At 35.0% G+C, this 24,807-nt stretch overlaps 1 protein-coding gene across 8 annotated transcripts in view; it reads left to right on the forward strand.

Moving 5' to 3' along the window:
* THOC2 (THO complex subunit 2) overlaps positions 1–24,807 on the forward strand; it is a 111,754-nt gene that overhangs the window by 79,645 nt on the left and 7,302 nt on the right. For 3 of the 8 annotated variants that reach the window (XM_090265219.1, XM_090265211.1, XM_090265213.1), the window contains exons 19-36: positions 8–104; positions 2,751–2,868; positions 3,423–3,602; positions 4,335–4,499; positions 8,859–9,134; positions 10,393–10,534; positions 10,981–11,138; positions 12,359–12,487; positions 13,018–13,149; positions 13,232–13,416; positions 13,833–14,011; positions 14,261–14,363; positions 15,029–15,459; positions 16,355–16,413; positions 17,819–17,935; positions 22,454–22,591; positions 22,935–23,004; positions 23,088–23,248. In XM_090265219.1, the coding sequence (XP_090121345.1) occupies positions 8–104; positions 2,751–2,868; positions 3,423–3,602; positions 4,335–4,499; positions 8,859–9,134; positions 10,393–10,534; positions 10,981–11,138; positions 12,359–12,487; positions 13,018–13,149; positions 13,232–13,416; positions 13,833–14,011; positions 14,261–14,363; positions 15,029–15,459; positions 16,355–16,413; positions 17,819–17,935; positions 22,454–22,591; positions 22,935–23,004; positions 23,088–23,248 (2,840 nt within the window). Of the gene's footprint in view, positions 1–7; positions 105–2,750; positions 2,869–3,422; positions 3,603–4,334; positions 4,500–5,750; positions 5,787–8,858; positions 9,135–10,392; positions 10,535–10,980; positions 11,139–12,358; positions 12,488–13,017; positions 13,150–13,231; positions 13,417–13,832; positions 14,012–14,260; positions 14,364–15,028; positions 15,460–16,354; positions 16,414–17,818; positions 17,936–22,453; positions 22,592–22,934; positions 23,005–23,087; positions 23,249–24,807 lie in introns of all 8 variants that reach the window. The other 5 variants (XM_090265214.1, XM_090265215.1, XM_090265218.1 and 2 more) reach the window with 5 other exon arrangements.

Here is a 24,807-nt window from a genome sequence, read left to right on the forward strand (position 1 = left end):
CATATAGGTCTGGCTAGTTTCTGTGGTGCCGTTTTTCGTAAATATCCAATTGATCTTGCTGGTCTTCTTCAATATGTGGCTAATCAGCTAAAGGCGGGCAAAAGGTATTCTTTGCAAATGATATGTAAATGAAATTCAATAATTAAAATACTTCTGGTGATATTGGGATGTTGATATTTCTATTATCCTGAAAAATGATTTTGTTGATTCTAGGCTTAAGTAGAATAGTTGCTCACTTTTGTATGTGGAATTATTTAATTAAAATAAATTATAATTTATACATAAACACTTTTGCAGAAAGAAGTTAATATCTGGCTCTATATATAATTCTAAATAGATACTCATTTTGACTACCTGTTAGTTAGGTTTTTGAATGAATGGTTAATATGGTATATTGTAAACCCTTTTATGATAAAACTATTGATTATGCTGCTGGAAAGTAATTGGCCTTTACACTGAGCCTTTGGTAGGAACATGTTTATTTTGAGGGTGTATAATCTTTAACACAATTATTTTTGGAATTTGAACTTTGAGAGACATAAAGCTTACTTTTGAACAGTATTCTCTTTTCTTTATAAATACTGAGTTTTATTATTTTATTCTGGACCAATAACAGTGCTTAGAGTTTGAATTAGTATGTATATTAAACCTTAGCAGTAGACTGACTAGAGTCAAAAAACTCAAAATTGTTTGCAAAATCTTTCTGGTAGAAACCAAACAGAAACCTGTAAAGCTACCTGGTGTTCCAAACAAGTACAAGGGGGTACCCCCCCAAAACCTGGAACTTATTTATAAAAAATTGTGTATGTGTTTAAACTTCAGTCACCTTCAGTGTACTCTCCACTTGATGAATACACCTATTGAGATGTTTTTTTCATTGCTCAAAATAGTTTCTGAGCTTGTTGATTTTGATGCCTTTTAGTGCTTCTGCTGTTTTTTGTTTCACCTCTTCCACATTGGCTAAATGTTTCCCTTTGAGGACATTTTCCATCCGGGGAAACAAACAAAAGTTGCTCGGGGTGAGATTGGGTGAATAGGGAGGGTAGGACATCGGGGTCATGCCATTTTTGGTCAAAAACTACTGAACTCTTAGCACAGCATGGGCAGGTGCATTTGTAAATCACCCATCATGAAATGGGCAAAGGCGTTGAAAGAGTCTTCAAAAAAATTCACTGAAGCCGAATGCAGCCTCTCACAACAATGCCAGCTGTTATGCTGATACAGATAGGCTCCTAGAATACTCACTTAGTGGGGGAAGCCTGTACTCCTGTACTATAAGGGGCTGGCCTGCCAGAATGTAATTCATTTTTTTGAGTGGTCCCCCCTCATATTACCTAAGGAATTCTTGACATGATTATTTTGGTTTAGGGAAAACTTTTTAAAAATTCAGGATTTTATCAACATAACACTTATGCTACTATACTGATCTTATTGGCCATTCCTATACATTTTTACTCTTCTGTGTTTAGAGGTCAGGAGAACATAATGTTATTTTTAAATCTATAATTCAGTTCTCTGTACTGTGAATATAGTTTTTTATGACCGTCTAATTAAAAGATAGTTTAAAGAAAAATTAAAATATTTTATTGCTACTTGTTGCATGCTAATTTACATGAGGGCCTTCTTGTTTTCAAAAACTATGTTTAGGGAAGGTAAGGCCAGTTGAGAGAGTAAGTACTTACTAAGAATCTTAGAAAGCTGTTCCTTTGTCTGTTAACTTGTGTCTTGGATATGTCTTGCTTTACCTTTGGAAAAAAACATCTGCATTTGTTTTGTGGGAAAGAATGTTTTCACTTTATCTTTATTACTTAACTAATTAAAAAAGATCTTGGAAGTCATAGGTGTTATTTCCATTGCCAGTCCTAAACTTTAAGAATTAAAATGTGTTGGCAGAGTAATAAATGTGTTGAAGACTGGTCACTAAATTGTCATCTTAGACTCAAATACCACAACTTGGAACTTCTGTCCCCTTTCTTTTTTCCTTCGCTTCCTCCCTCTATCTCTCCATTCCTTCCAAGTGTGTGTGATTGTTTAGAGAGATGGCTCTATACCATCAAAATATATATATAGGTCATCTTGTACTAGAGGATTGAAAAGTGCTACGGAGGACATTATTGGGTCAGCTGATAAAAATGAAATGTAAACTGTAGATTAAAGTATTGTATCAATGTTAGATTTACTGACGTTGATAACTGCTGTGGTTATATAAGTGAGAACAGCTGTATTTTTAGGAAATGCACTCTTAGAAAATATAGTCTTAGTAATTTCAGGGGTAAAATCTACCCCTAAAATGATGTTACATACTAAATAAAATCTCAAATGTTTCAGAAAGTGTGTGTGTGTGTGTGTGTGTGTGTGTGTGTGTGTGTGTGTGTGTAGGGGAAGAGAGGGAAAAGGAGGGAGCAGGGGAAGGAGATAGAGAAAACAAATGATAAAGCAAGGAGGAGTAAAAATCTTAATAGATGAAGTTGAGGTAAAGCTCTGTACTGTTTTTTATCTTTGCATGCTATCTGTACATTTGAAATTATTCCCAAGTAAGAAGTTCAAATAAACATAAACCTATTACATGGCCTAACTATTTTTTAGTATAATTCTAAGAATTCAGTTTTTCCCTGAAAACTGCTTCCGCCCTTTTCTCCTCATATTTATATACAGATAATTTAGGGGTTCTCAGTATATTGGTTACAATATGTTGTCACTGTTATGTTTGAAATTTGAACTACAGGCTGTTTCTTATTTTTTCTAAATAGTTTTGACCTGCTTATATTGAAAGAAGTGGTACAAAAAATGGCAGGAATAGAAATTACAGAGGAAATGACAATGGAGCAACTAGAGGCCATGACTGGTGGAGAGCAACTAAAAGCTGAGGTGAGAATTGCTATTTTTATTTATTGATTAAAAAAATTCAAAATGTAAGCATGCTTGTAGTAAAGAATCCAAATAATATTTAAGTACATAAAGCCAAACATATTCTCCTCTCAAAACTGCTCCCATATTCCTTTTAAAAATTGAGATATACTAGTTATTTTAATCTCTTTTAAAAGCTGAAACAAAGTATAAAGTACAAAAGAGTTTAATACATCTGTAAGGGAAATAAACATCATATCTTCGTTGGTCCTTGATATCCTAACTGGCATAAATCTGAACATAGTTACTCTGTAGTTAAATCTGCTCCTCAATAAAGAATAATCCATTATAAGGGGTTGCTTGGTAGAAAATGGAAAATATGCAGAAGTTTCGAGGCAATTAACAGTTATATTTAAGTCAGTGACTGTTATCAGTAATGGTGTCATTAAAACAAATTTGCGAAGGGTAGGAATGTAGACTGTATGTGTGTTTTTATCTTCAGGATGGTAACTGAACATTTTCTGTCTTTTTCAAATCAGATGGCATGTGGTAAATTTATGTCTTCTCTTTTGCAGGGTGGTTATTTTGGCCAGATCAGAAACACTAAAAAATCTTCCCAGAGATTAAAGGATGCTCTATTGGACCATGATCTTGCTCTTCCCCTCTGTTTGCTTATGGCTCAGCAGAGGAATGGGGTGATCTTCCAGGAAGGTGGAGAGAAACATTTGAAACTTGTGGGAAAGCTCTATGATCAGGTAACTTAAAGTGGCTTTTGTGTTTATGTGGATTTTTAAAATCCTGATAGTGGCAAATATAGAATGTTATATAACTTAAAGAAAATGTCATTTTGCATACAGTAGTGTGAAATAGCTCTAATGTAAAATGGACATTCTGGAGATAGGGGCTACTTCTGTGAAAATTATGATATTTAAGTGATGGCTCTAGGAGATGTAATAATGTGTATAAAGTTCTCAGTTAAATAGATAACTTTAAGTTGTTTGCTCTTATACCTTTCTTAATCTCTGGAATTTCAGTATGACAAAATAGATGTGATCTTTATTTATAAAATATATATATTATAAATATTAAGCACCAAAACCTATGGTTAGCTTACAAAATGTGTTTAACTATCACTGTATTGTAAGGAAAGAAAATCACATATTCTCTAAATGAAGTTTTCATCTTTTAAGGACAAGGGAATTGACCTGTATACATAAAATTGTTTGTGATTTAGGTAAATATATTCTGCTACTAAAAGTGATGAACAACAGTTTGAAATTTCAGATCCAGTTGGTATTAAAGCATCTTTTTTGTAATATGATTATGTTTGTAGATTGTCTCTAAATTTCTTTCAATTTGTAAATTTTGAATTCTTGTTAATCAAAATGTTGTTTAAATGGCACCTTACTAATTTTGGAAAATGTTTATGTTGTTTTTTTAAAATGGTAGCACATTTGTGTTTTTTGTCTTATTTTTTTTAAATTTAGTGTCATGATACCCTGGTACAGTTTGGTGGGTTTTTAGCATCTAATCTAAGCACAGAAGATTATATAAAGCGAGTGCCTTCAATCGATGTGCTCTGTAATGAATTTCATACACCCCATGATGCAGCATTTTTCTTGTCTAGGCCAATGTATGCACACCATATTTCAGTAAGTATAAATATCTTTGCTGCCATTCGAGAATGATTCCAAATTATTTTCAATTATTTTATTAGTAATTGCATTTTACTTTGACATGGATATAGATTGTCTCCTGGAGAGTTACACTTCTGTTAATACTCAGCTCTTAGCAGTGTACAATGAAAATGCCCCTTTTAAAGTAAGTCTTACTAGTTCTGTAATTTTACTGTTACTTTGCCACCGGTTCCAGGTTGATGCCTTATGGGACCTCTAGAACTATAGTTCTCAAACATTAGTGTCAATGAGAATCACCAGTAAAGCATCGTAAAAACTCAATCCCATGTCCTCAAATTCTAGTTTAATAACTTGAATGGTACCTTGAAATTTGTTTGTTTTGTTTTTATTTTTATTTTTTAAAAGATTTTATTTATTTTCAGAGAGAGGGGAAGGGAAGGAGAAAGAGGGAGAGAAACAGCAGTGTGCGAGAAAAACATTGACCAGTTGCCTCTCGCACACCCCCAAATGGGGACCTGGCCTGAATCAGGCATGTGCCCTGACTGGGAATCAAATCCATGACCTCTCAGTTCACAGGCCAGCGCTCAGTATGCTGAGCCATACCAGCCAGGGCTGTTTTTATTTTTTTAAAACAGGTACTAGATGATTCTGCATTAAGTGAATGTGGTATATCATTTTGAGAAACACTTTGGTTGAATACAGGGTCCTGTTTCCTCAATGACAATATCCCTGTCAGATAACTGACTTGCTATCATAGAGAGAGAGCAGGCTGACAGCTGTGGGGGGAGTTGTGGGATGGAGGGATGGAGCAGAAAGCAAAAGGACTCATGGCCAAGGACAACAGTTTGGTGACTGCGGGTGGAGTGGTTGGGGTGGAGGTGGAAGAGGGTATAAGGTATAAATGGAAATGGGAAAAATTACAGTTAAAAAAAGAAGAAGAAAAGAAATACAGAAAGATTTAACCAGCCCTAAACATTCTAAAAATTCTTAGAGTCTTTGTTGTGTAACTTCTAGGAAAGGTGTGTTTATTGATGGTTCTTGTTTTATTTCTCTCTACCTAAATGAAACTACTAAAAACAAAAAACAACAACATAAAAAGCAAACTAGAGCCTTTCCAAGCAGGGTATCCCAGTAGTGACTATTGAAATTCAAGTAAGGATGTGGGGGAAGAGGAGACAGCCTTCAACTTTAACTCTTTATCTACCAGCTACTCTTAACTGCAAAGCAATAACCTCTAACTGGAATTCACCTTTTGTTTTCCCTTAGGGCCATCCATGGTCGATCCTCTGTTTGGAAACTATGGTACTTATTCCCTCTGACTGGAGTACTCATATATTCTTAATTTCTGTATAGAATTGGATTTTGCCCCTTCTGTTTATTGTTTTTAAGTTTGTACTACACAGGGCTTTCTCTACAGATTTTGGGGAGGCTCTTATTCTTTTCTTTTAAGCTAGTATACCTTCTTTGTTGCCAGTAGGGATACAAGGCTTGTGCAGTAGGGGCACGGAAAAAATGGCACTGAGAAATTTGGGGTATAAATGATCATATAATTGACCATTAGCTCTTAGTGTTTACATATCAACTTCCACAGTCTCACACTACTCTCTAACTACTACATGTTAATCGATTTAATTATCACTTTATTAGCATGCAACTATTCTTTGCTATACTCTCTAGAGGAGAAATAGGGATAATGGAAAAGGATTAGGCCTATCCTTCTCCTTTAGAATATCTCAGTCCAGAATATTGTATGCTCATTGCATAGTTATGTCTTGTATTGTAGCTTCACCCCCAAGTAGATCTGTCTCAGGCATACAACAGGGGACCTGATTTCTTGAAGGCTGAGGTGGGACAATTTCTTCATCTCAGGAATTCTGACCTGCTTTGTGCTGTACTGAGAAGAGAACACACTAATCAGTGATACTGAACCATAGCAAACAGGAACACTTGGTTGCCTGAGGTTGGCCAAACTTCTGCACATCAAAAAATGGAGCAGTTAGTTCATACCAACAGCTACCTTTTCTGTAGCTAAATATTATGCCTTTGTCAATTAAGAGATACAAAAATCTAAACAAAGAGATGTAATTTCTCCCTCAGGATTGAGGAGGAAAACAGAGAACTATACCGCCAAGTCAGGGATAAGTCTGTTACCCATAGACCCAGAGGTTACATGCCACCCTCTGGAAAAGGGAGTTTCTCAGAAACCTTGCCACTAGATGATATCCAGTCTTCCCTAGGGATCCTTGCTTTTGATTTTTAAGTAAAATCTTCTCTTGAAGGAGCCTTCTATGAGAGATTATGAGCATTGGAGGACTGCTTGGTACCTTCTATAAGTTGACTGCCAGCAGGCTCTCATGGGTATAATTCAGCCAGTCAAACACTACTTAGATTATTGGGCCAACAAGAACTGTTTGAACAGTAATTAGAAGTACAGCAATAATTGTGGATATCAGTTCTATTCCATAGATCTAGTTCTCCAAGTGACTTGAGATGTAGAGCTATTATGCCAGTCCATTTGACTGAAGATGTGAGTTTGATGAGGGAGTTAAACTGACTTTAGACAACGAAATGTTCATCCTAGGTAAATAAATATGCAATGTAGGTGTTTTTTTCTGGTCAAGCCTTTTTAAAAAACTAAATAGGTATCAGGGAGTGCCTAGCAATAGAAGTCACAGATTCAGAGCCAGAGGACTGGGAAGACTGGAGCTCTCATATAACCCTCTGATATCTATAACCTAATTTTTCAGTTTTAATTGTTGAGCCCCACTTTGTAACATGGGTCTGAAAGAAAAGTCCCCCCCCCCAGTTAATAATCTACATCTCACCCAAATCGGGTAACTAAGTTATCTTATACAGGTAGTTTTAGCACTGTTTTATCTTGTGTTTTTTTAGAACTTTAGAAGATAGCAGTTGGCTCACAAGGATCCATATTAGTTACCATCAATAGGACCTGCCCTCAAAATTTAAAAACCCTTTTTTTATCCCAGCTGCTGTTCTCTGAGATCTCCGATGTAACTGGGACTTCTCTCTCATAAATAATGTTCTTTGTAACTGTGTTACCTGTGTGGTCTCACTAGTTACCAGCATGCTGTCTAAAATGCGAATAACATCAGATAAATCTTTCCACTTCTACAGTAATTGTACCATTCTCAGAGCCACTTGAAATACCCTCTGGAACAAAGAGAATTTGGTATGCCTTCAAGTCCAGGGAGCCTGCAGTAAAGCAGCACACAGGAGGGGAGACAGCTGGACTGTAAGGAGCCAAGACTGCCTAACACGATGCAAAACCTTTGACTCTTGACTTTTTAATTTTGGGTTCCATGTTTAGCACAAACTGGGAATGATTTAAGTGTTTTTCCAATATGAAGCAGCAGCTAATTTTAGATCTACTCTTAGGTTCATCTTTAGGGATGATGCATGCCTAACCCAAACAAAATTTTCTGGGTGAGAGCACTGTCATCCTAAAGAGACTGAAAGACATGATACAGTAGCAATAGCTCCACTTGGTGGTATTTTGTTTTTGACATTTGGCGTATACTCTGAACTAATAATGTAGTTCCTCCCATTGCACCAACAGATTCTTGTTCTCATACAGTTAAGAGCATGGTCTCCCTCTGACTCTCCTCCTAAACAGGGTACACCAACCAGGCCAGAAAAGCTGCAGTGTCAGTTTTTACACACTTTAAACACTAATATAACCAGTCATACAAAATCTTATTTAGCTTAGCATTAGGGTGACCAGTTGGTCCTGGTTTGCCTGGGACTTTCCCAGTTTTAGCACTAAGGTCTTGCATGCTTGGAAAACCCTCAATTACTGGAAAACTTGACAGTTGGTCACCCTACTTAGTAGTCTTCTGGTGACTTTCTCATAACCTTTCTTAGTGTTGATCTAGCTTTTTAACTGACAAATTGTAACAGCTGATAGGGGCTACGTGTAGTGATAAAACAGTCTGTCCTGATTGGCTGTTACTAGTTTCATTCTGCCTCTTTACTAGTCTTAAAACCTTCTACTTGGTTCACTTGAATACATATCTCAAAAGCAGGAGTGGAAACCCTACATGTCCAGTACATAATACAGCAGTCACAGAGAATAGGTTAGGGGAACTGGACCGGGTCACACACACTCCATTCACTTACTTAGCAGGTCAAATTCAACAAGAATGTTCTGAAAAGCTGCTAGTGAGCACATGGGACAAATGATTGGAACAGCTTCCGGGGATGATTTATCTTAAAATAATTTTTTGTAAGAAACTGGAATTCCTACTACAGTTTTAATTGGTCATTCTTCTGGTTTTTGAAAAGGGGACATAGGTTTTTATACTGTGAAAGTCAGTGGTATAAGTTGTGTTGTGTGTATTTACTTTTTATTTCCAGTCCAAGTATGATGAACTTAAAAAATCAGAAAAGGGAAGTAAACAGCAACATAAAGTTCACAAGTACATTACATCATGTGAAATGGTGATGGCCCCTGTCCATGAAGCAGTGGTCTCCTTACATGTTTCCAAAGTCTGGGATGACATCAGCCCTCAATTCTATGCCACATTCTGGTCATTGACAATGTACGACCTTGCAGTTCCACACACCAGCTATGAACGGGAAGTCAGTAAACTTAAAGTCCAGATGAAAGCAATTGATGACAATCAAGAAATGGTAGGTTTTTGTTCTCATAGCTCAAGTACAATAACTTCATGGTGTTAATTCATCATTACTCATACTTTGAATTTGTGTTAGCTTGGGCGCCTTAAAGCTACAATCCTGTTGCTATATAATAGTGTCCTAAGTGGGTTAAATGGTGACCTTTCAATGGAGCTTGGTGAGTATGTGGAGGTTTTGATCATTCAAATGGTATTTGAGTTTGCTTTTCTACTGAAAGCTGTGTTAACAACTTAAAGTAATCTGTGTGATTCCAATTGCAAGAGCAGTAGGAGTTCTGAAAAGGAGAATGCTTTAGGAGAACGTTTTATTGAAGAGGTGAGTTTTGATCTGGGTAGGCCTTGAAGATATGGGAGCAAATTGGCTAATCTAGAGCTCCAGCAAAGGTGTGAAGTGAAGTAGTCCAAAGTTTGAGACCACTTTTACTATAGCAAATGGGCTTAGTGATAAATTTGAATGGTTAGGATGGGGCCAGTGTATGTAGAACAGTGAATGTTAAAAAAGAACACTTGATAAAATTGAGGGTAATTTTTTTTTTTTTAAATCCTAACCAGAGGACATGTTTATTGATTTTAGAGAAAGGAGAAGGGAGGGAGAGAGAGAGGGAGAGAGAAACATCCGTGTGAGAGAGAAACATCGATTGGTTGCCTCTCGAATGTGCCCAACCAGGGATCAAACCTGCAACCTAGGCATGTGCTCTTTTGATTTACGGGACAACGCTCCAACCAACAGCCTCAATGGCTAGAGTGAGGGTTATTTTAGATTTCTGAGGATGGACTTGATAATGGTAAAAAAATAACTACTTTAGAAAAATTGCTCATGACAGCGGTATGAGAGATGCATTTGATAGGGGAAGGGACTAACATTAGGCTAGAGGTAAGGCAGGTGGATTTTTGGGTAATTCATTGTGATGTGCTGAGAGCATAGACTATGGTGGAGGTTGTGGGAATACACAAGACTTATAATCAATTGGGATATTGTAATGAAGGAGAAGGCAGAGTCAAAGATGACTGTCTTTCATAATAAAAGTACCAGTGTTGGGAAGGTAACCTATTCTGATGGTACGCAAAGACTGGCTGATTTTGTCTTGAATTTGTTAAATGAAGGTGAAAGCACATCTAAGTGGACTCCTAAGCACCCCTGTTGAAGTAATCAATATAAAATATCAAGATTTATTTCTTTTTGAGATTTTTAATTAACAGAAAGGGAGGTAATGTGCCTGTAGTTAGTAAAGTAACTAATTTATACCTTGTAGCCTCCAAATAAAAAGAAAAAAGAGAAGGAGCGCTGTACTGCCCTTCAGGACAAACTTCTTGAAGAAGAAAAGAAACAGATGGAACATGTGCAGCGAGTTCTACAGAGACTGAAACTGGAAAAGGACAACTGGCTTTTAGCAAGTATGTTGGAATTGTTTTATTGCTGCTACTGCTAAATTCCTAAAGCAGGCCTTTATAACTGGAGGTGTTGAAGTGTGTTATGTTTGTATTTCAGCTCTGTTCACTATACCATTCTTGGTTATTTATTAATGCAGAGTCAACTTCACATGTTCACTGATGGAATTGACTTAGTTTGCTGGCAAAATTAATTAGCTTATAACTATAATTGCCAGCTGTCATTCAACTTTTCTGTTTAAAATCATATTTCTGGAGAAATTATAAATAGAAAAGTGTCCACAGAGTGAAAATGAAAGTCTTGTTCCAGGAATGATCTTTTGGGTTACATACTATAAATAGTTTGTGGTTTTATAGCACTTTGTACATTAAAGTTAATATGTTGTTATATTTAGTGGCCTTGAAGCACTTGAGGAAGACGTTTACCACTTAATGTATTCTCTCATTTTTAGAATCTACCAAAAATGAGACCATCACAAAATTTCTACAGCTGTGTATATTTCCTCGATGTATTTTTTCAGCAATTGATGCTGTTTACTGTGCTCGTTTTGTTGAATTGGTACACCAACAGAAAACTCCAAATTTTTCCACACTTCTTTGTTATGATCGAGTAAGTCCTTTTTATTGCAATCTTTTAAAAAGTTACTGTTTATTTTTCCTTGCTCCCTCTATCCCCAACCCTTACCTCACCCCCTCCAGAGCCACCAGCCTGCTCTCTATCTATGAGTCTGTCTTAATTTTGTGGCGATTGCCTGGTGGAGGGGAGGGGGATGAGTGAAGGTGGAAGAGGATATAGGGGAGGGGATAAATGGTAATGGAAAGGAAAAAATGCAGTAAAATTGAACTATTTAAAGAAGTCTCATACAATAAAAATAAACTTTAAAAAGAAATCTCTGTAACAACATGATAAAATTACTTTAAAAAACAAAAAAACGAAAAAACAAATCTCATGCAGAGATAACTAAACATTATAATCTATAGGGGTATTATTATGTGCATGGTTAAAAGCATAAACTCAAGAGCCAAGTGCCTGAACTTGAATCTTAGCTCTGCTAGTTTCTAGGTGCATGATTTTTACAAGTTTTATAACCTCTCTGTGCCTCAGTTTTCTTATCTGTAAAACAGGATAATAATATCTGCTTCATAAGTTTATTGTGAGGATTAAATGAGTCTCTACACCCAAAAGTACTTTGGATGGTGCCTGATATGTAATAAGCACCCCTAGTTAATCTATTAACTCAGCACTTGGGTTTATATGTGTGCCATAGTAGAACTCTTCTCCATTTTTAACCTTCACACCCTCAAAGGTAACAAAAAAGCTTACACCATCCCACATAAAAGCAGGGAGGCTTTTCAGTATGGTCACATTCATAGGTTTTTGCATCTGCCTTTTTCCTTAATAAATTACTGCATTTTGTGGTCTAAAAATGTAATATATGTTACAGCATGTCAGCTGCCTATTTCTAAAAGTTTTTATCAGGCTCACCTCTGCTTACTGTCCCCCTAACCTCAGTAATATCTATGGCTAAGTCTTTGTTAAAGAAGTTATGATGTCATAATAATGAGAGCTTTTTTCTTCTGTCACTGTAAATCAGCTTTCTTTATGAAAGTTTTGTTGTTGTTGTCATTGTTGCTTTGTGAATATGCTCTTTCCTCACAAAAGCCAAAATCTTTAAAGGTCCCTGGGATTGTGAATATAAAAGGGGAAGATAGATCTTGACTGAACTTACCAGTTTAGTTTATTATGATCTACTATAACTTGATCTTTTGATATTTTGAACTAATTTTGACCTTGTTTGTTTTTATTTTTTAAACATTTTTTTTCTGTAGGTTTTTTCTGACATAATTTACACAGTTGCAAGCTGTACTGAAAATGAAGCTAGTCGATATGGGAGATTTCTCTGCTGCATGTTAGAGACTGTAACCAGGTGGCACAGTGATAGAGCTACATATGAAAAGGTATGACTAATAAATATGCCTATATTTTACCAATGCATATAATGATCATTTACAGTAATCTCTAGGTTTTTAAGTTTTAAAAGGGAAGCTGAGCTCTGGCCAGGTGGCTCAGTTGGTTGGAATGTTGTTCTGTGCACCAGAAGGTTGAGGGTTCAATCTCCAGTCTGGGTGCGTGCGGGAGGCTGATCGATGTCTGTCTGTCTGTCTGTCTGTCTCTCTCCCCCCCGCCTTCCTTTCTCTCTAAAATAAAAAAAGGGAAGCTGAGTTTAAGATTCCTTTGTAAAATAGTGTTTAAAATTTAAGAATAATTCATTATTAAAAGTGCTATATATTTTTATAATATTTCAAACTAATAACAATCCAAGTTAATATTGTTGAATAAACAACCTTTCTGTGAAAACTGTGTATCATTCAAATACACTTCATGTTTTCACATAGAATTATTAATCTAGTTTACTTAAGTTTCAGCCTCTGCTATTATGGGGGACAGAATTTTTCTTTAAAAGTAACAACCTTTTTTTCCCTCTTAGGAATGTGGAAATTATCCAGGATTTCTTACTATATTACGGGCAACTGGATTCGATGGTGGAAATAAAGCTGATCAATTAGACTATGAAAATTTTCGACATGTTGTACATAAATGGCATTACAAACTAACCAAGGTAAAAAATTGTATTTCTCAGGGTTTTTTTCCTCTTCATACTTATACTTTTATGGTAATACGTCTTAAAATGTTTGTTGTAGGCATCGGTGCATTGCCTTGAAACAGGCGAATATACTCATATTAGGAATATCTTGATTGTGCTAACAAAAATACTTCCTTGGTACCCAAAAGTTCTGAATCTGGGTCAGGCTTTGGAAAGAAGAGTGCATAAAATCTTCCAAGAAGAAAAAGAGAAGAGGCCTGATCTATATGCATTGGCTATGGGGTAACACAATTATACTTTAATGTGATTTATGAGATTAGATAATAGAAGGATTCTGAAGACTTTAAAATGTTTTACAGTGTTAAAGTTTATCTTCTGCTTTACTTCAGGAGATTATGGGAGATTATGCGATCATGTTGCCACAGGCTGGTGAGAGTTGTCACTTCTGATTATAAGCTTCCGGTCTATACTGGATGATAGTTTCATAAGTCATATATAATATATACTTGTTTGGAGGAAACGTAATCTTATCATCAGTTGGGTTATCAGATCTTCAGTAGTGAAAAAAAGGCATCTTTAGTTTAAGGATTAGTTTACACTGAAATTTTTATTTAACCTGATAATTTTATTCTTTTAAACCCCATGTTTATGCTTTTTGATTTGTATTTGTATATTTAAACACTTTGTGCGACTTTCAGCTACTCTGGGCAGTTGAAAAGTAAAAAGTCATACATGATCCCTGAAAATGAGTTTCATCACAAAGACCCCCCTCCGAGGAATGCAGTTGCCAGTGTACAAAATGGGCCTGGTGGTGGGTCTTCTTCATCGTCAATAGGAAGTGCATCTAAATCTGATGAAAGTAGTGCTGAAGAGAATGGTATGCTTATTTGTAGAAATTTATAAGTAATATGTTTTGTTTCCACAAACTGACATGTTTTGTATCACATGACAAGTAAAATGCTACCTTATAATTACGTTTTTATTCCCTAGGTAGGTGTATGTATGTAACTGTCAAGAATTAATCAGTCCTTTGTTTCTTTCTAATTAATCTCTAATCAATTTGCTGTGAAATTGTAGTTTACTTATATTTAGGGGCTTGTCAAATAAAATCTTACCTTTATTTCAGATAAATCAAGGGAGAGAGCTCAGTGTGGTGTGAAAGCTGTTAATAAAGCTTCTAGTGCCACACCGAAAGGGAATTCAAGCAATGGAAATAGCGGCTCTAACAGGTAGGAACACTGTGCTGTATGTCAAAATTCTGAATTCTTATATGATTAATCTCCTTAGACGTGAGTGTAAAGGAGGTAGTAGTTGAATACTGTGGAAGTCATTTATGCTGCACCTCGACATTTTGATGATGTGCTTACTGTCCTCGTTATGTTTTGTATAATGCTGAGACTGACTTTCTTTCCCCACTTCGGATATGTGCAGGGGAAGATAGGTGGTGAAGTTAAGAAAATATTTTAAGATTGGTTGTTTGCTATGGACTATCTGGATAAGGATAATTAATATAAGAAAAGTCTTATATTGATTTAGATCAGTGATACATACAGCCAGATAATCCAGTTCCTGATAGTAGTACCCCTGGTTGGCTTGTGGGATAATTTTTGGTTGTTACCTTGTAATCCTCAGAGGTTATTAATGTATACCCCAAAAAATGGTCTGGCATTAATTTGATCATTCTTTTTAATCTGCTATTCATGAATTTGGTTATTTACTATTTACTGGATAAATAAGTACCTCCTTCTTGTCTAAAAAGTTGTCCTTTAGTTTTCAAAAGGCAATTTTTCTAGTTCTGTAATTTTTCAAGTCCGTAGGGAACCCTTAATGATTTAAAGCATGAAATATATTTTATGACTTTTTGTCTTAAAATCTTATATTTTTTGTCCCTAAGCAGCAAAGCCACTAAAGAAAGTGACAAAGAAAAGGGGAAAGAGAAAGAAAAGGAGAAAAGAGAAAAGACTCCAGCTACTACTCCAGAGGCCAGGGTACTTGGTAAAGATGGTAAAGAAAAACCAAAAGAAGAGCGGCCAAGTAAAGATGAAAAAGCAAGAGAGACGAAGGAAAGAACACCTAAGTCCGACAAAGAGAAAGAAAAATTCAAGAAGGAAGAAAAAACTAAAGATGAGAAATTCAAGACCGCTGTCCCTAATGTAGAATCAAAATCGACTCAAGAAAAGGAAAGGGAGAAGGAGCCATCCAGAGAAAGAGATATAGCAAAGGAAATGAAATCAAAGGAAAATGTTAAAGGAGGAGAAAAAACACCAGTTTCTGGGTCCTTGAAGTCACCTGTTCCCCGATCAGATGCTCCTGAGCCTGAAAGGGGTAAGTTTGCCTTTCTTTATACAGGTAAACCCCATATAACACGTTTGTTAGTTTCCTAACAAATGCTGTGTTATGCGAATCCATGTTATATGAAACAAAGAACCAGTACAAAAAGGGGGGTTAGGTTCCAAAAATTTAAAAAACCTACTATTATATTTTTATAATTAAGAGAAATATCTTTATTAAAGCAATTTTCATCAAAAGTATTACATATTAATATGAATTAAGTAATGTTTTCTTCGTCATCACTACTAATAAGCTCCATTAACCGAATGCGTTTTCTTTTTGACAAGATATCCTCATCCTCTGACCTTTCTTCAGCATTATCTTGATTTCTATGCTCTCCTTTTTGCAAAAAATCTGTTATTTTAGATTGCTTGCTTTTAGCTGAGAGATCTTTATAAATTTCATTATACGTGCTAAGCACTTTTGAAGTTCTCTTAAACTTTCTGCTCCTTTCAGTGCAAGGATCTTCATTTAAGATTTATGACTCTTAACTGTTCGGCTAAGTCTAGGCCTTACTTTATACTTTTTAGAGTAAACTGTTTAACTTCTTTGTTTTCATCAGTGCTATCGTCCCCTAAGTTATTTTGGCACATTCCAGATGTCATTTCCACCAAAATTGCTACATCAGTTTCTTCTTCTACCAGCAATTCTTGGATATCTTCTACAGTCATATCATGTTAGAGCAAAACCGTGTTATACGGGGGATGCCTGCATTTGTTTACCTTTGGTTGTTGTATAGTGGCTTTTGTCTCCTTGCTTTGGCATGTTATCTTGAAACTTTACTGGGGGCAATAATGTTGATGACCTTAAAAGTTGGTGATTTTTTTGAAGTGTCTGGGAAAAGTAGAACTATGCCTTATTGTGACTACTGCTTTTTTTCCCCCAACAGAACAAAAACGCCGCAAAATTGATACCCACCCTTCTCCATCACATTCCTCAACAGTAAAGGTTAGTATAGCCTGAGGAAGGCAGCGTCCATGTTAGGCTCACCTGTTTGGAATTCGTATCCTGACTTCCTTCAAGTCTTGCGCCAAGTATTCACTGGAGCCACTGGAGGTTTTATGTTGCATTAGAAAATGAATTTTTTACATATTGGTGGACTGATATTTTTTTCCTATTGAGTATTTTTGTAATAAAAATGGTAAAACTTCAAGGACCTAGCACTAATTTTGTAGTGTTTCAAAGTACAAGAGAAATTTTACCCAGAAGTGCCTCACTGCTTTAAGCAGTCTTTTTGGAGTGCAGTGGTAGCTACAAGCAAATGAATATTTTCAGCAGAATGAAGCCTATTTTTCAGCATAAATATCGAAGAATATATAGCACTGAAGACTTCCTGGATGATACAGGATAAACAAGATACCTCTGAATTCATCAAGCTTCTTGATGAGCATCAAACCGATGTGTGCCTTCTAAGAAGGAATCTTGAAAGGAGTTCCATTTTAAAGTCTCCTTGGTGATCAGTTCTCCTGTAGTGTATATTCAGTGAGCATGCAGCTTCTGTTGTATCTTCCCTTGGAGGTTTGTTTATACCCATTGGGTTCCCAACAAGTTGAACCTTGCATTACGATAAAAGCAGATGTGGCATCCAACCCTACCACCCAGCAAAGAGAAACCCCAGGCATTCAACTGCAGCACAAAATCGTGGGTGTAGCCTTCTTGAAGACTCAGGGTAGCCATTCCTTGCTCCATATTTAATTTTAATTCTAAAGTCATCTAATTTCATGGAATCTTTGAATTTGCAATACGTTGAACTTTTAAAACTGTAAGTTAACTAATTCTTCATCAAGAGCACTGTGGTGGAATACCATAATTTATTTCTTTTTAAATTCTCCCCCCCCCATGGGAGGTATCAGATTCACCATCAGAGGCACTTTGCAAAAAGAAAAGAAGTGATTACTCTTTTATAAAACACATTTTTTTCTTGTTAATGTAATGCCACTGAGTTTTTTGGCTAGGATGAAGAATGTGCATATTTTTCTTATGTTCAAGGCACTGTAAAGTAAAAAAAAACCTCCCATTTAAAGAAAAACTATGAAAATATAAGAGTTTTGTTCTTCCACAGTGACCTCCACTATTTTAAACTCTTTGTGTAGAAAAAAACATCTTTTGATTTCTTAAGCTTTTTAACATTACCTATAGCTTAAGTACAGTGTAATAAAAAATGTGGCATTGAAATTTATTTTTGAATTTTGAGCAGAGAAAAAGTTTTATTTGTTACATTGGGTACCTATAATTTAGTTTTTTAACATTACAATTCCATTACATGGTTTTGCTTTTCTTTTTTATTGCTGATATCATGTAATAGTGACATCACCAGATTTATCCTCACAAGAAGTAGCTGGTTTATTTCCAGGTTACAGCCTTACTTCCCAAAGTTCTTCTGGGTTCTGAGAACTATGCCAGCTCACCTGTCATCTCCATTCATTTTCTACAGGACAGTCTCATCGAACTCAAGGAGTCTTCAGCAAAGGTTTGAGTCTTTTAAAATCATCATGCCTAAGTAAAACAAAAAAAGTTCTTTACTCCATTTATTTAGTAGATAGTCTTGCCCTAGTAAATTCAGTAAGCTAGTAGAATAACCTTTAAAAATAACCTATCACAAACTGAAACAATGAATGACAATGGTCCCTTTTAATGAGATTGTTATAAAGTGTGTGTAATGTAGCAAGATTTCAGTAATCTCTCCTTGCTTGCTGTGTTATGCTTTAAAATCTGGAAATTAAGGTTTGGGGAAGACATTGCTGGTTTGTTTTGGGAAGAAGGCTTATTTAATTTCTTAATACAAATCTGCCAGCCTGTTTTCTGACTTTTTTAGACAACCTGAAAGACCAAAGAATGAATTTGATGCATTCACATAACCATTCTAAATATTGAGACCTTCTCAATCCATAAAATTCATTATATTGCCTCTGTTGAGCTGCCTTTTTGGTAGTTGTAGCATAATAGCAAGAAATATGGTTAATGTAAACTAATTATTTTCCTGGAGGGGAATACTCAACTTGATGGTTCTGTTTACTTGTCAGTATTAATTCTTGCCTATTATTCTACTTTCTTGAGTAGCACTGCTACTAAAAATAATGTGCAGTTTGTGTATCTTATTACAGAGTTCATTTCATTATTGTAGTTCAATTGTCCATTGTTCATGTTATTTTGTCTTTACTATTATAAAACTTGTACTCTACTTTGATATTCTACTTTGCCTACTCTTATATATCTGCTAAGTATGATTCCACACTGGTGGACCAGTACAAATGAAATTTTGAAACCAAGTCAGTTGACTAACTACTTTTAGAGCTATAGCTTTACAATGAAATGTCTGTGGATATTGGGCAAATAAGCATCAATTTTTAACAGTTTAGATTAGCCAATCTGCTTGTGTCCTGAAATTGTAGCACTGTTTTTAGAATATACTGTATTAATCAAAAGAGTATCAGCTGTACTATGAATGATTTCTTTTAAAGTAAAACTTTTTATTGGCTAAATTCAGTATGTATTGCAATATAATAGGTTTTCCTAACCAGTTTGGGATTGTGTATGTCAGTCTTAAGTATCAGAGGCTTGTGTGGGCTGTTTTAAATTCATGGGTTAACAGTGTTGCCTTGTGAATACTTATTTCCTGAAACATACTTTGAAGCAGTTTGAAACCTGCTGTTATAGTTAACTGGATTTTCTAATCAATGATGAAGATTATGGTTCCTTACATTTGTGAAAGCCTTTTGAAAATAAAACATATGTGAGAGAAACATATGTTATCTCATTTCGTGCTCATTATAGTGTTAAGAGGTAGATAGGGCAGGTGGTAGTGGTGGTTTTTTTTTTTGTTGTTTTTTTTTGAGAAATAAGAGACTGAAGAAGTTCTTGATCCTTTCCCAGTGACACATAACTTATCCCTTTCCCAGTGACATATAACTTGTCAGTACCAAAACAATTAAGGTTTCTTAGGTGTTTTTACCACAGTTAAAAAATATTGCAAGAAAAATTATGGTTCCTTGATTCTTAGCACCCATTTCAACAGTAGTTGACAGGGTTCCTGACTCTTTTAGTGTATTTGTCTTGTTTTTTAAATTCTAGTGATTTAGGTCAATCTTCTCACCTCTTCCCTTTTTTAAAAAAGATGCTGATATTTTGGGCATTTAAAATTCAATAAATTTAGTACATAGTCATCCAGAAAATTTTGAAAATTGCACATGAATATACTTCTAAAAACTGTGACTCATACCACTCCTCAGATCCTTAGTGCTTTACTGTAGTGCCTGGCAATATTATTTGGTGTTCAATAAATATTTGAAGCGAACTCTTTGGCCTTTAGACTTCAGTAAAGCACCCAAAGTTTACTGGTTGTCATAGCAGTTGATGTTGCATTTTTATGTGCCTAGGAAATTTTAACAGCATATGAGTGTCTTAGAAAAAGTTTTTTACTGAACTTTGAATGATCTCTAAAATTGATGACCTGTATACACTCACTGTTCTTGGGGTAGCTTTTAATGTTAGGGGACTTGAAAGATGTGTGTTATTTTTTCATGCTGTCTTGTCACTTGTACATAAAATTTTTTTTCCTGTTTTAGTTTTAGTTTAACCTTTTAGTTATGCCTTGTGATACTCTTTTTAAAAAAAATTAAATTACTATTTTCACTTTCTAATCCATAGTAAAACATAATACATGGACTTGGCTTTTTAAATAGGATTAGTTAAAGGGAGAAAAATCTAGCTTAGTATCCAAATATTTTGTCGGTTCACCTTCCACCCCCAATTTCCAACTGGCATATTTCCAGTTTTGGTCAGTTGTGTTTTTACCTAGTAGTCTTATGAGCTGCATTTGATAAACATAGAGAATGCTGATTTTAAGTCTGTTCACCATCTTAAATCAAAGATTTACAACCAAACCCAAGCCTACAAGTGACACCATCTTTATATATTTTACCCTAAATAAAGTCAATGTAGCAGTGTTCTCTTTAAACAGATTTTGAAAATCAACTATGTTATGGACAAAAAAATGACATGAAATTAACAGGGAATACCTGTCACAAAAAGGTTATTATGAAATAATATGAGTTTTACCAGAAAGTGAGTTGCAGAATTGAGGAACAGTCAAACTGGTGATGGCTTCTGAGCCATCCTCGAGGGCTAAGTAGAGGTTAAGGTAAAAGTGAACAACCATTCTGGTGAAGAGAACTGGGAAGGACAGGGTGTTAGGGAGCTGTGATGGCCACAGCATAAAGTGCATTGTGTGCTGCATAGCAGGATACAATTGTGCAAAGATTGTGAAGAGCTTGAAACACTTTTAAGCTAAAGAGTATGCATTTTATTCCATAGATACTGAGAGACTTTGTTTTTGTGGAAAAGAGTATTGTGATCAGAACTATTCTTTGAAGGGTTGAAAGAAGGAATAGAATTGAGTACATTTCTAAACTAAAACTATCTAGGTTTCTCAATTCCTTGCAATACAGAATTCAAGTTAGGTACAGTTAAAAACTTCATTCTGTGTGTGTGTGTGTGTGTTTCTGTGTGCGTGTGTTTGGTTCAGTGTGCACGCGCACTCATGCATACTTATTTGTAACCAAAAACTTTTTTGTTTACCTTTTTGGGAGAATTAAGCAATACTTCCTTTAGAGAAATCTTGTTTGAGTATTGCAGAAATGTATTATTTCTGTTGTCTTATCAGTTTCATGAGTAATATTAAGACAGGAATACACTTCGTAAATAGAAAATCTTAAAATATCATTTAGGACATTATACCCAGCAAGAGTACATTTTGCATAAGCACTTTTATAACTGTTTCTCATTCTCTTGCTCTTTGTTATTAATGTACATTTTGTCTATTTCAGTTGATCATCAACTTTTAAACATTGAAATTTTAAAGAATCTACTTCTGCATTGCTATGGCAGTATTTCTGAGCCAGCTGAGTTGAATATTTGGTAGTGTTAAAAAATGTGTTTCTTTGATTCTCAAACTGATGTTTGTCTCTTTTTCATGTATTCCTTTGTATACCAAAGGACTTCCTTGTGTAAAAATATTTGACTTTTGACTCACTGTTCTTTTCATTCCTAACATATATCTAGAATTGTGTAATTATGTAATGAGTTATATTCCGTATTCTGCTGCCAAATACTTTTAATGTTTTAAACATAAGCTTTAGTACAGTTATAAATGCTGTAAGATTAGGGATTTGATTGCTTCCTTAATAATTTCTTTTATAATAGATTTTTGTATTTACAGCTTGCATAAATAGAGTTAGCAAATCCTTGATCTTTGGCTGTTTTATTGCCTACAGGCCTTTTGGCAGAGAAAGAAAAGGCAGAGGAGAACATCGGTTTATCATTTCTCAGTCTTTGAGGTGTTTCATCATCCTTAGCTCACTATATGGTTTTCTGAGCTATTCAGAACCAGGAAGACAAATTTCACAGTTAGTTTTGATTATTTGATAGAAATTGGAGTGCTTTTTCAGAAGTGGAGACTATGTAGCCTTTATATTTGTAAAAATTATTTAGGATAATCTGTGCATGGTGTACTCTGGGGCAGAAAAAACTTATTAGTGATGGCTAGGCTTTATTTTGTACTTTTGCTCACTGTCATTTGTTGTCTATCAATAGATGGTAAAACTATTTAAAATTTCTATGATTATGTAGAGGTTCGCATTTTTTTTTTTTTTTACAGTTGAGAAAGTCTGGTCACTTTTTCACATAAGGACTCTTACAAATGGTAGTTATAGATCTTCACAGTAGAGCTATAAAAGGAACTGTAGCTTGTGAATTTACTAATGAGTGTCAGTTGAGGCAGGAATGAACTGATAATTTTTATAAGACCAAGAATTGAAGTCTCTGCATAATTTGTGCCGTGCTCTTTTATTTTACCTCTTATAATCCAAACAGCTGACCAGTTTTGACTTTGGTATAACTACCAATTGTCTTTCATTGAATAAACAATCAAACAAATTATACCGGTACTGGAAAACTAATAATCTTTAGTAATGTTGCCTTAATTTAACAGCTCTACCTTAATCATACTCCTTCACCACTGTCCAAGAGTAAGGAGAGAGAAATGGACAAGAAAGATTTGGACAAGTCAAGGGAAAGATCAAGAGAAAGAGAGAAAAAAGATGAAAAGGACAGGAAAGAACGGAAAAGGGTTTGTAATTTTTTAAAACTAGTTTGGAAGGCTCATTATCATGTATAGTAGTATGTTTGTCGTCTATTTTTAAAGTACGAGGTTGTTGCATGACAATCTGTCATTTAGTGTTCTAACTGGTATTTTCACCGGAAAGTGTGTTTGAATCTTCTACAGTAATAAGGATCTTCAGCCTAATAATCTCTTCCAGCTCTGCTTGCCCTTCATGTCATTTTATCACATATGTGAAACTCCTGCAAATATTCTCCAATGCTAGTTAGCCGTGCCCTTCTTGTATAAAAGTGATACTTTAAAACAAAAATATAAACTCTCGATCAATGTAGTTCACAATTCTTGGTTCTAGGATCACTCAAACAATGACCGTGAAGTGCTACCGGACTTAACCAAGAGGCGAAAAGAGGAAAATGGAACAAGTAGGTAGACTTATCAAATACTTTTGAAGCAATCATTGAACTGAGTTGGAAATGGCGTTCATGGTTCTCTTTTATAATTTTAGTGGCAGTTTCAAAACACAAAAGTGAAAGTCCATGTGAGTCTCCTTATCCAAATGAGAAAGACAAGGAAAAAAATAAGTCAAAATCTTCAAGCAAAGAAAAAGGCGGTGGTGATTCATTTAAATCTGAAAAGATGGATAAAATTTCCTCCAGTGGCAAAAAGGTAAATTAGGAAAACAAATGAATAGTATACTTTTCTTAGAAAATTAACCCTTTGAAAATATAGCAAATAATGAGGTTCTTTTGTAGTCAGATATTCTTTAGTTAATTATTTGGGATGAGAAGATGAGACATTAGGGGAGGGCTGGTTACCTGGGGAATTTGAGCCAGTTTAGTCCGGAATTACTGGGAGGGTAGAGAATTAGTTCACTTCTGATGTTCCTTTCCTCTCCATTCTGCTCCCACCTATTTTTGTTCATTGAGTTTCAGCTTTTCTTTTTTTCCCACCAACAATACTTATAAATTCTTTTTATACATGAGATCAATATACAGATACATGTGTTCTCCCTGATCATTACAGTGTCATGAAGTCAAGAATGTTTGTGATTCTAAACATTTTTATAACATTTCCTCCTAATAGCCTTATGTGTTTGCAACTTGTATTTGATTTTCAAATTAAGTGTAGTCTGCATTCTCTTAGACACTAATGGATGATATTCAAAATACACCTCATGCATATAACATAAAGTAAGCAAGTCATTACTAAAAGTGATTACAAAGCATTGTGTATATTTAAAAAATATTTTTATATATTTATAGTTAAATTTCTAGTTGTTTGAAGCACTTGTGGAAAATTATAAGGTGATAGTTTTAAATTTTCTATATGCTTTAAAGGGGAGGTCGCTCCTCTTAGATATTTTTTAAATTGAGGTAAAATTTACATAACATAAAATTAGCCATTTTAAAGTATACAATCAGTTGCATTTAATATATTTACAATGTTGTGCAAGCACCATCTATCTAGTTCCAAAACATTTTCATCACCCCAAAGGGAAACTCCATACCCATTAAGCATTCATTCCTTGTTTTCTCTTCCCTTTATCCTCTGGAAAAAAAACTAACCTGCTCTTTGTCTCTGTGGATTTACCAATTTTGGATATGTCATGTAAATGGAATCATATAATAAAGTGACCTTTTGTGTCTGACTTCTTTCACGTAACATAATGTTTTTGAGATTTTTTCCCATGATGTAGCATGAATCAGTACTTCATTTCTTTATATGCCTAAATAATATTTCGTTGTATGAATATACCACACTTGTTGACAATTTGTTATTTGATGGACTTTTGTGTTATGTTCCACCTTTTGGCTCTTGTGAATAGTGCTACTGCTATAAACATTTGTGTGCTGCTGTGAAGTATTTGTTTGAATACCTGTTTTAAAATCTCTTGTGTGAATACCCAGGAGTGGAATTTCTGGGTTATATGGTAATGCTATGTTTAACTTTTTGAGGAACCACCAAACTTTTCCACAGTGGCAGCACAGTTTATATGTCCTTCAGCAATGCATGAGGGTGCCAATTTCTCTACATTCTTGCCAACACTTTTATTTTATTTTATTATATAGCCATCCTAGTGGGTGTGAAGTGGCATCTCATTGTGGTTTTGATTTTGCATTTCCTTAATGACTAATGATGTTGAGCATCTTTTCATGTGCTTTTTGGCCATTTGTATATTTCCTTTGGAGAAATCTAGATGCTTTGTCCATTTTTTGTTTTTTGTT

The sequence above is a fragment of the Furipterus horrens genome, unplaced genomic scaffold, assembly GCF_987537825.1.
Source record: "Furipterus horrens unplaced genomic scaffold, mFurHor1.1.pri manual_scaffold_17, whole genome shotgun sequence".
Lineage (NCBI taxonomy): Eukaryota > Metazoa > Chordata > Mammalia > Chiroptera > Furipteridae > Furipterus > Furipterus horrens.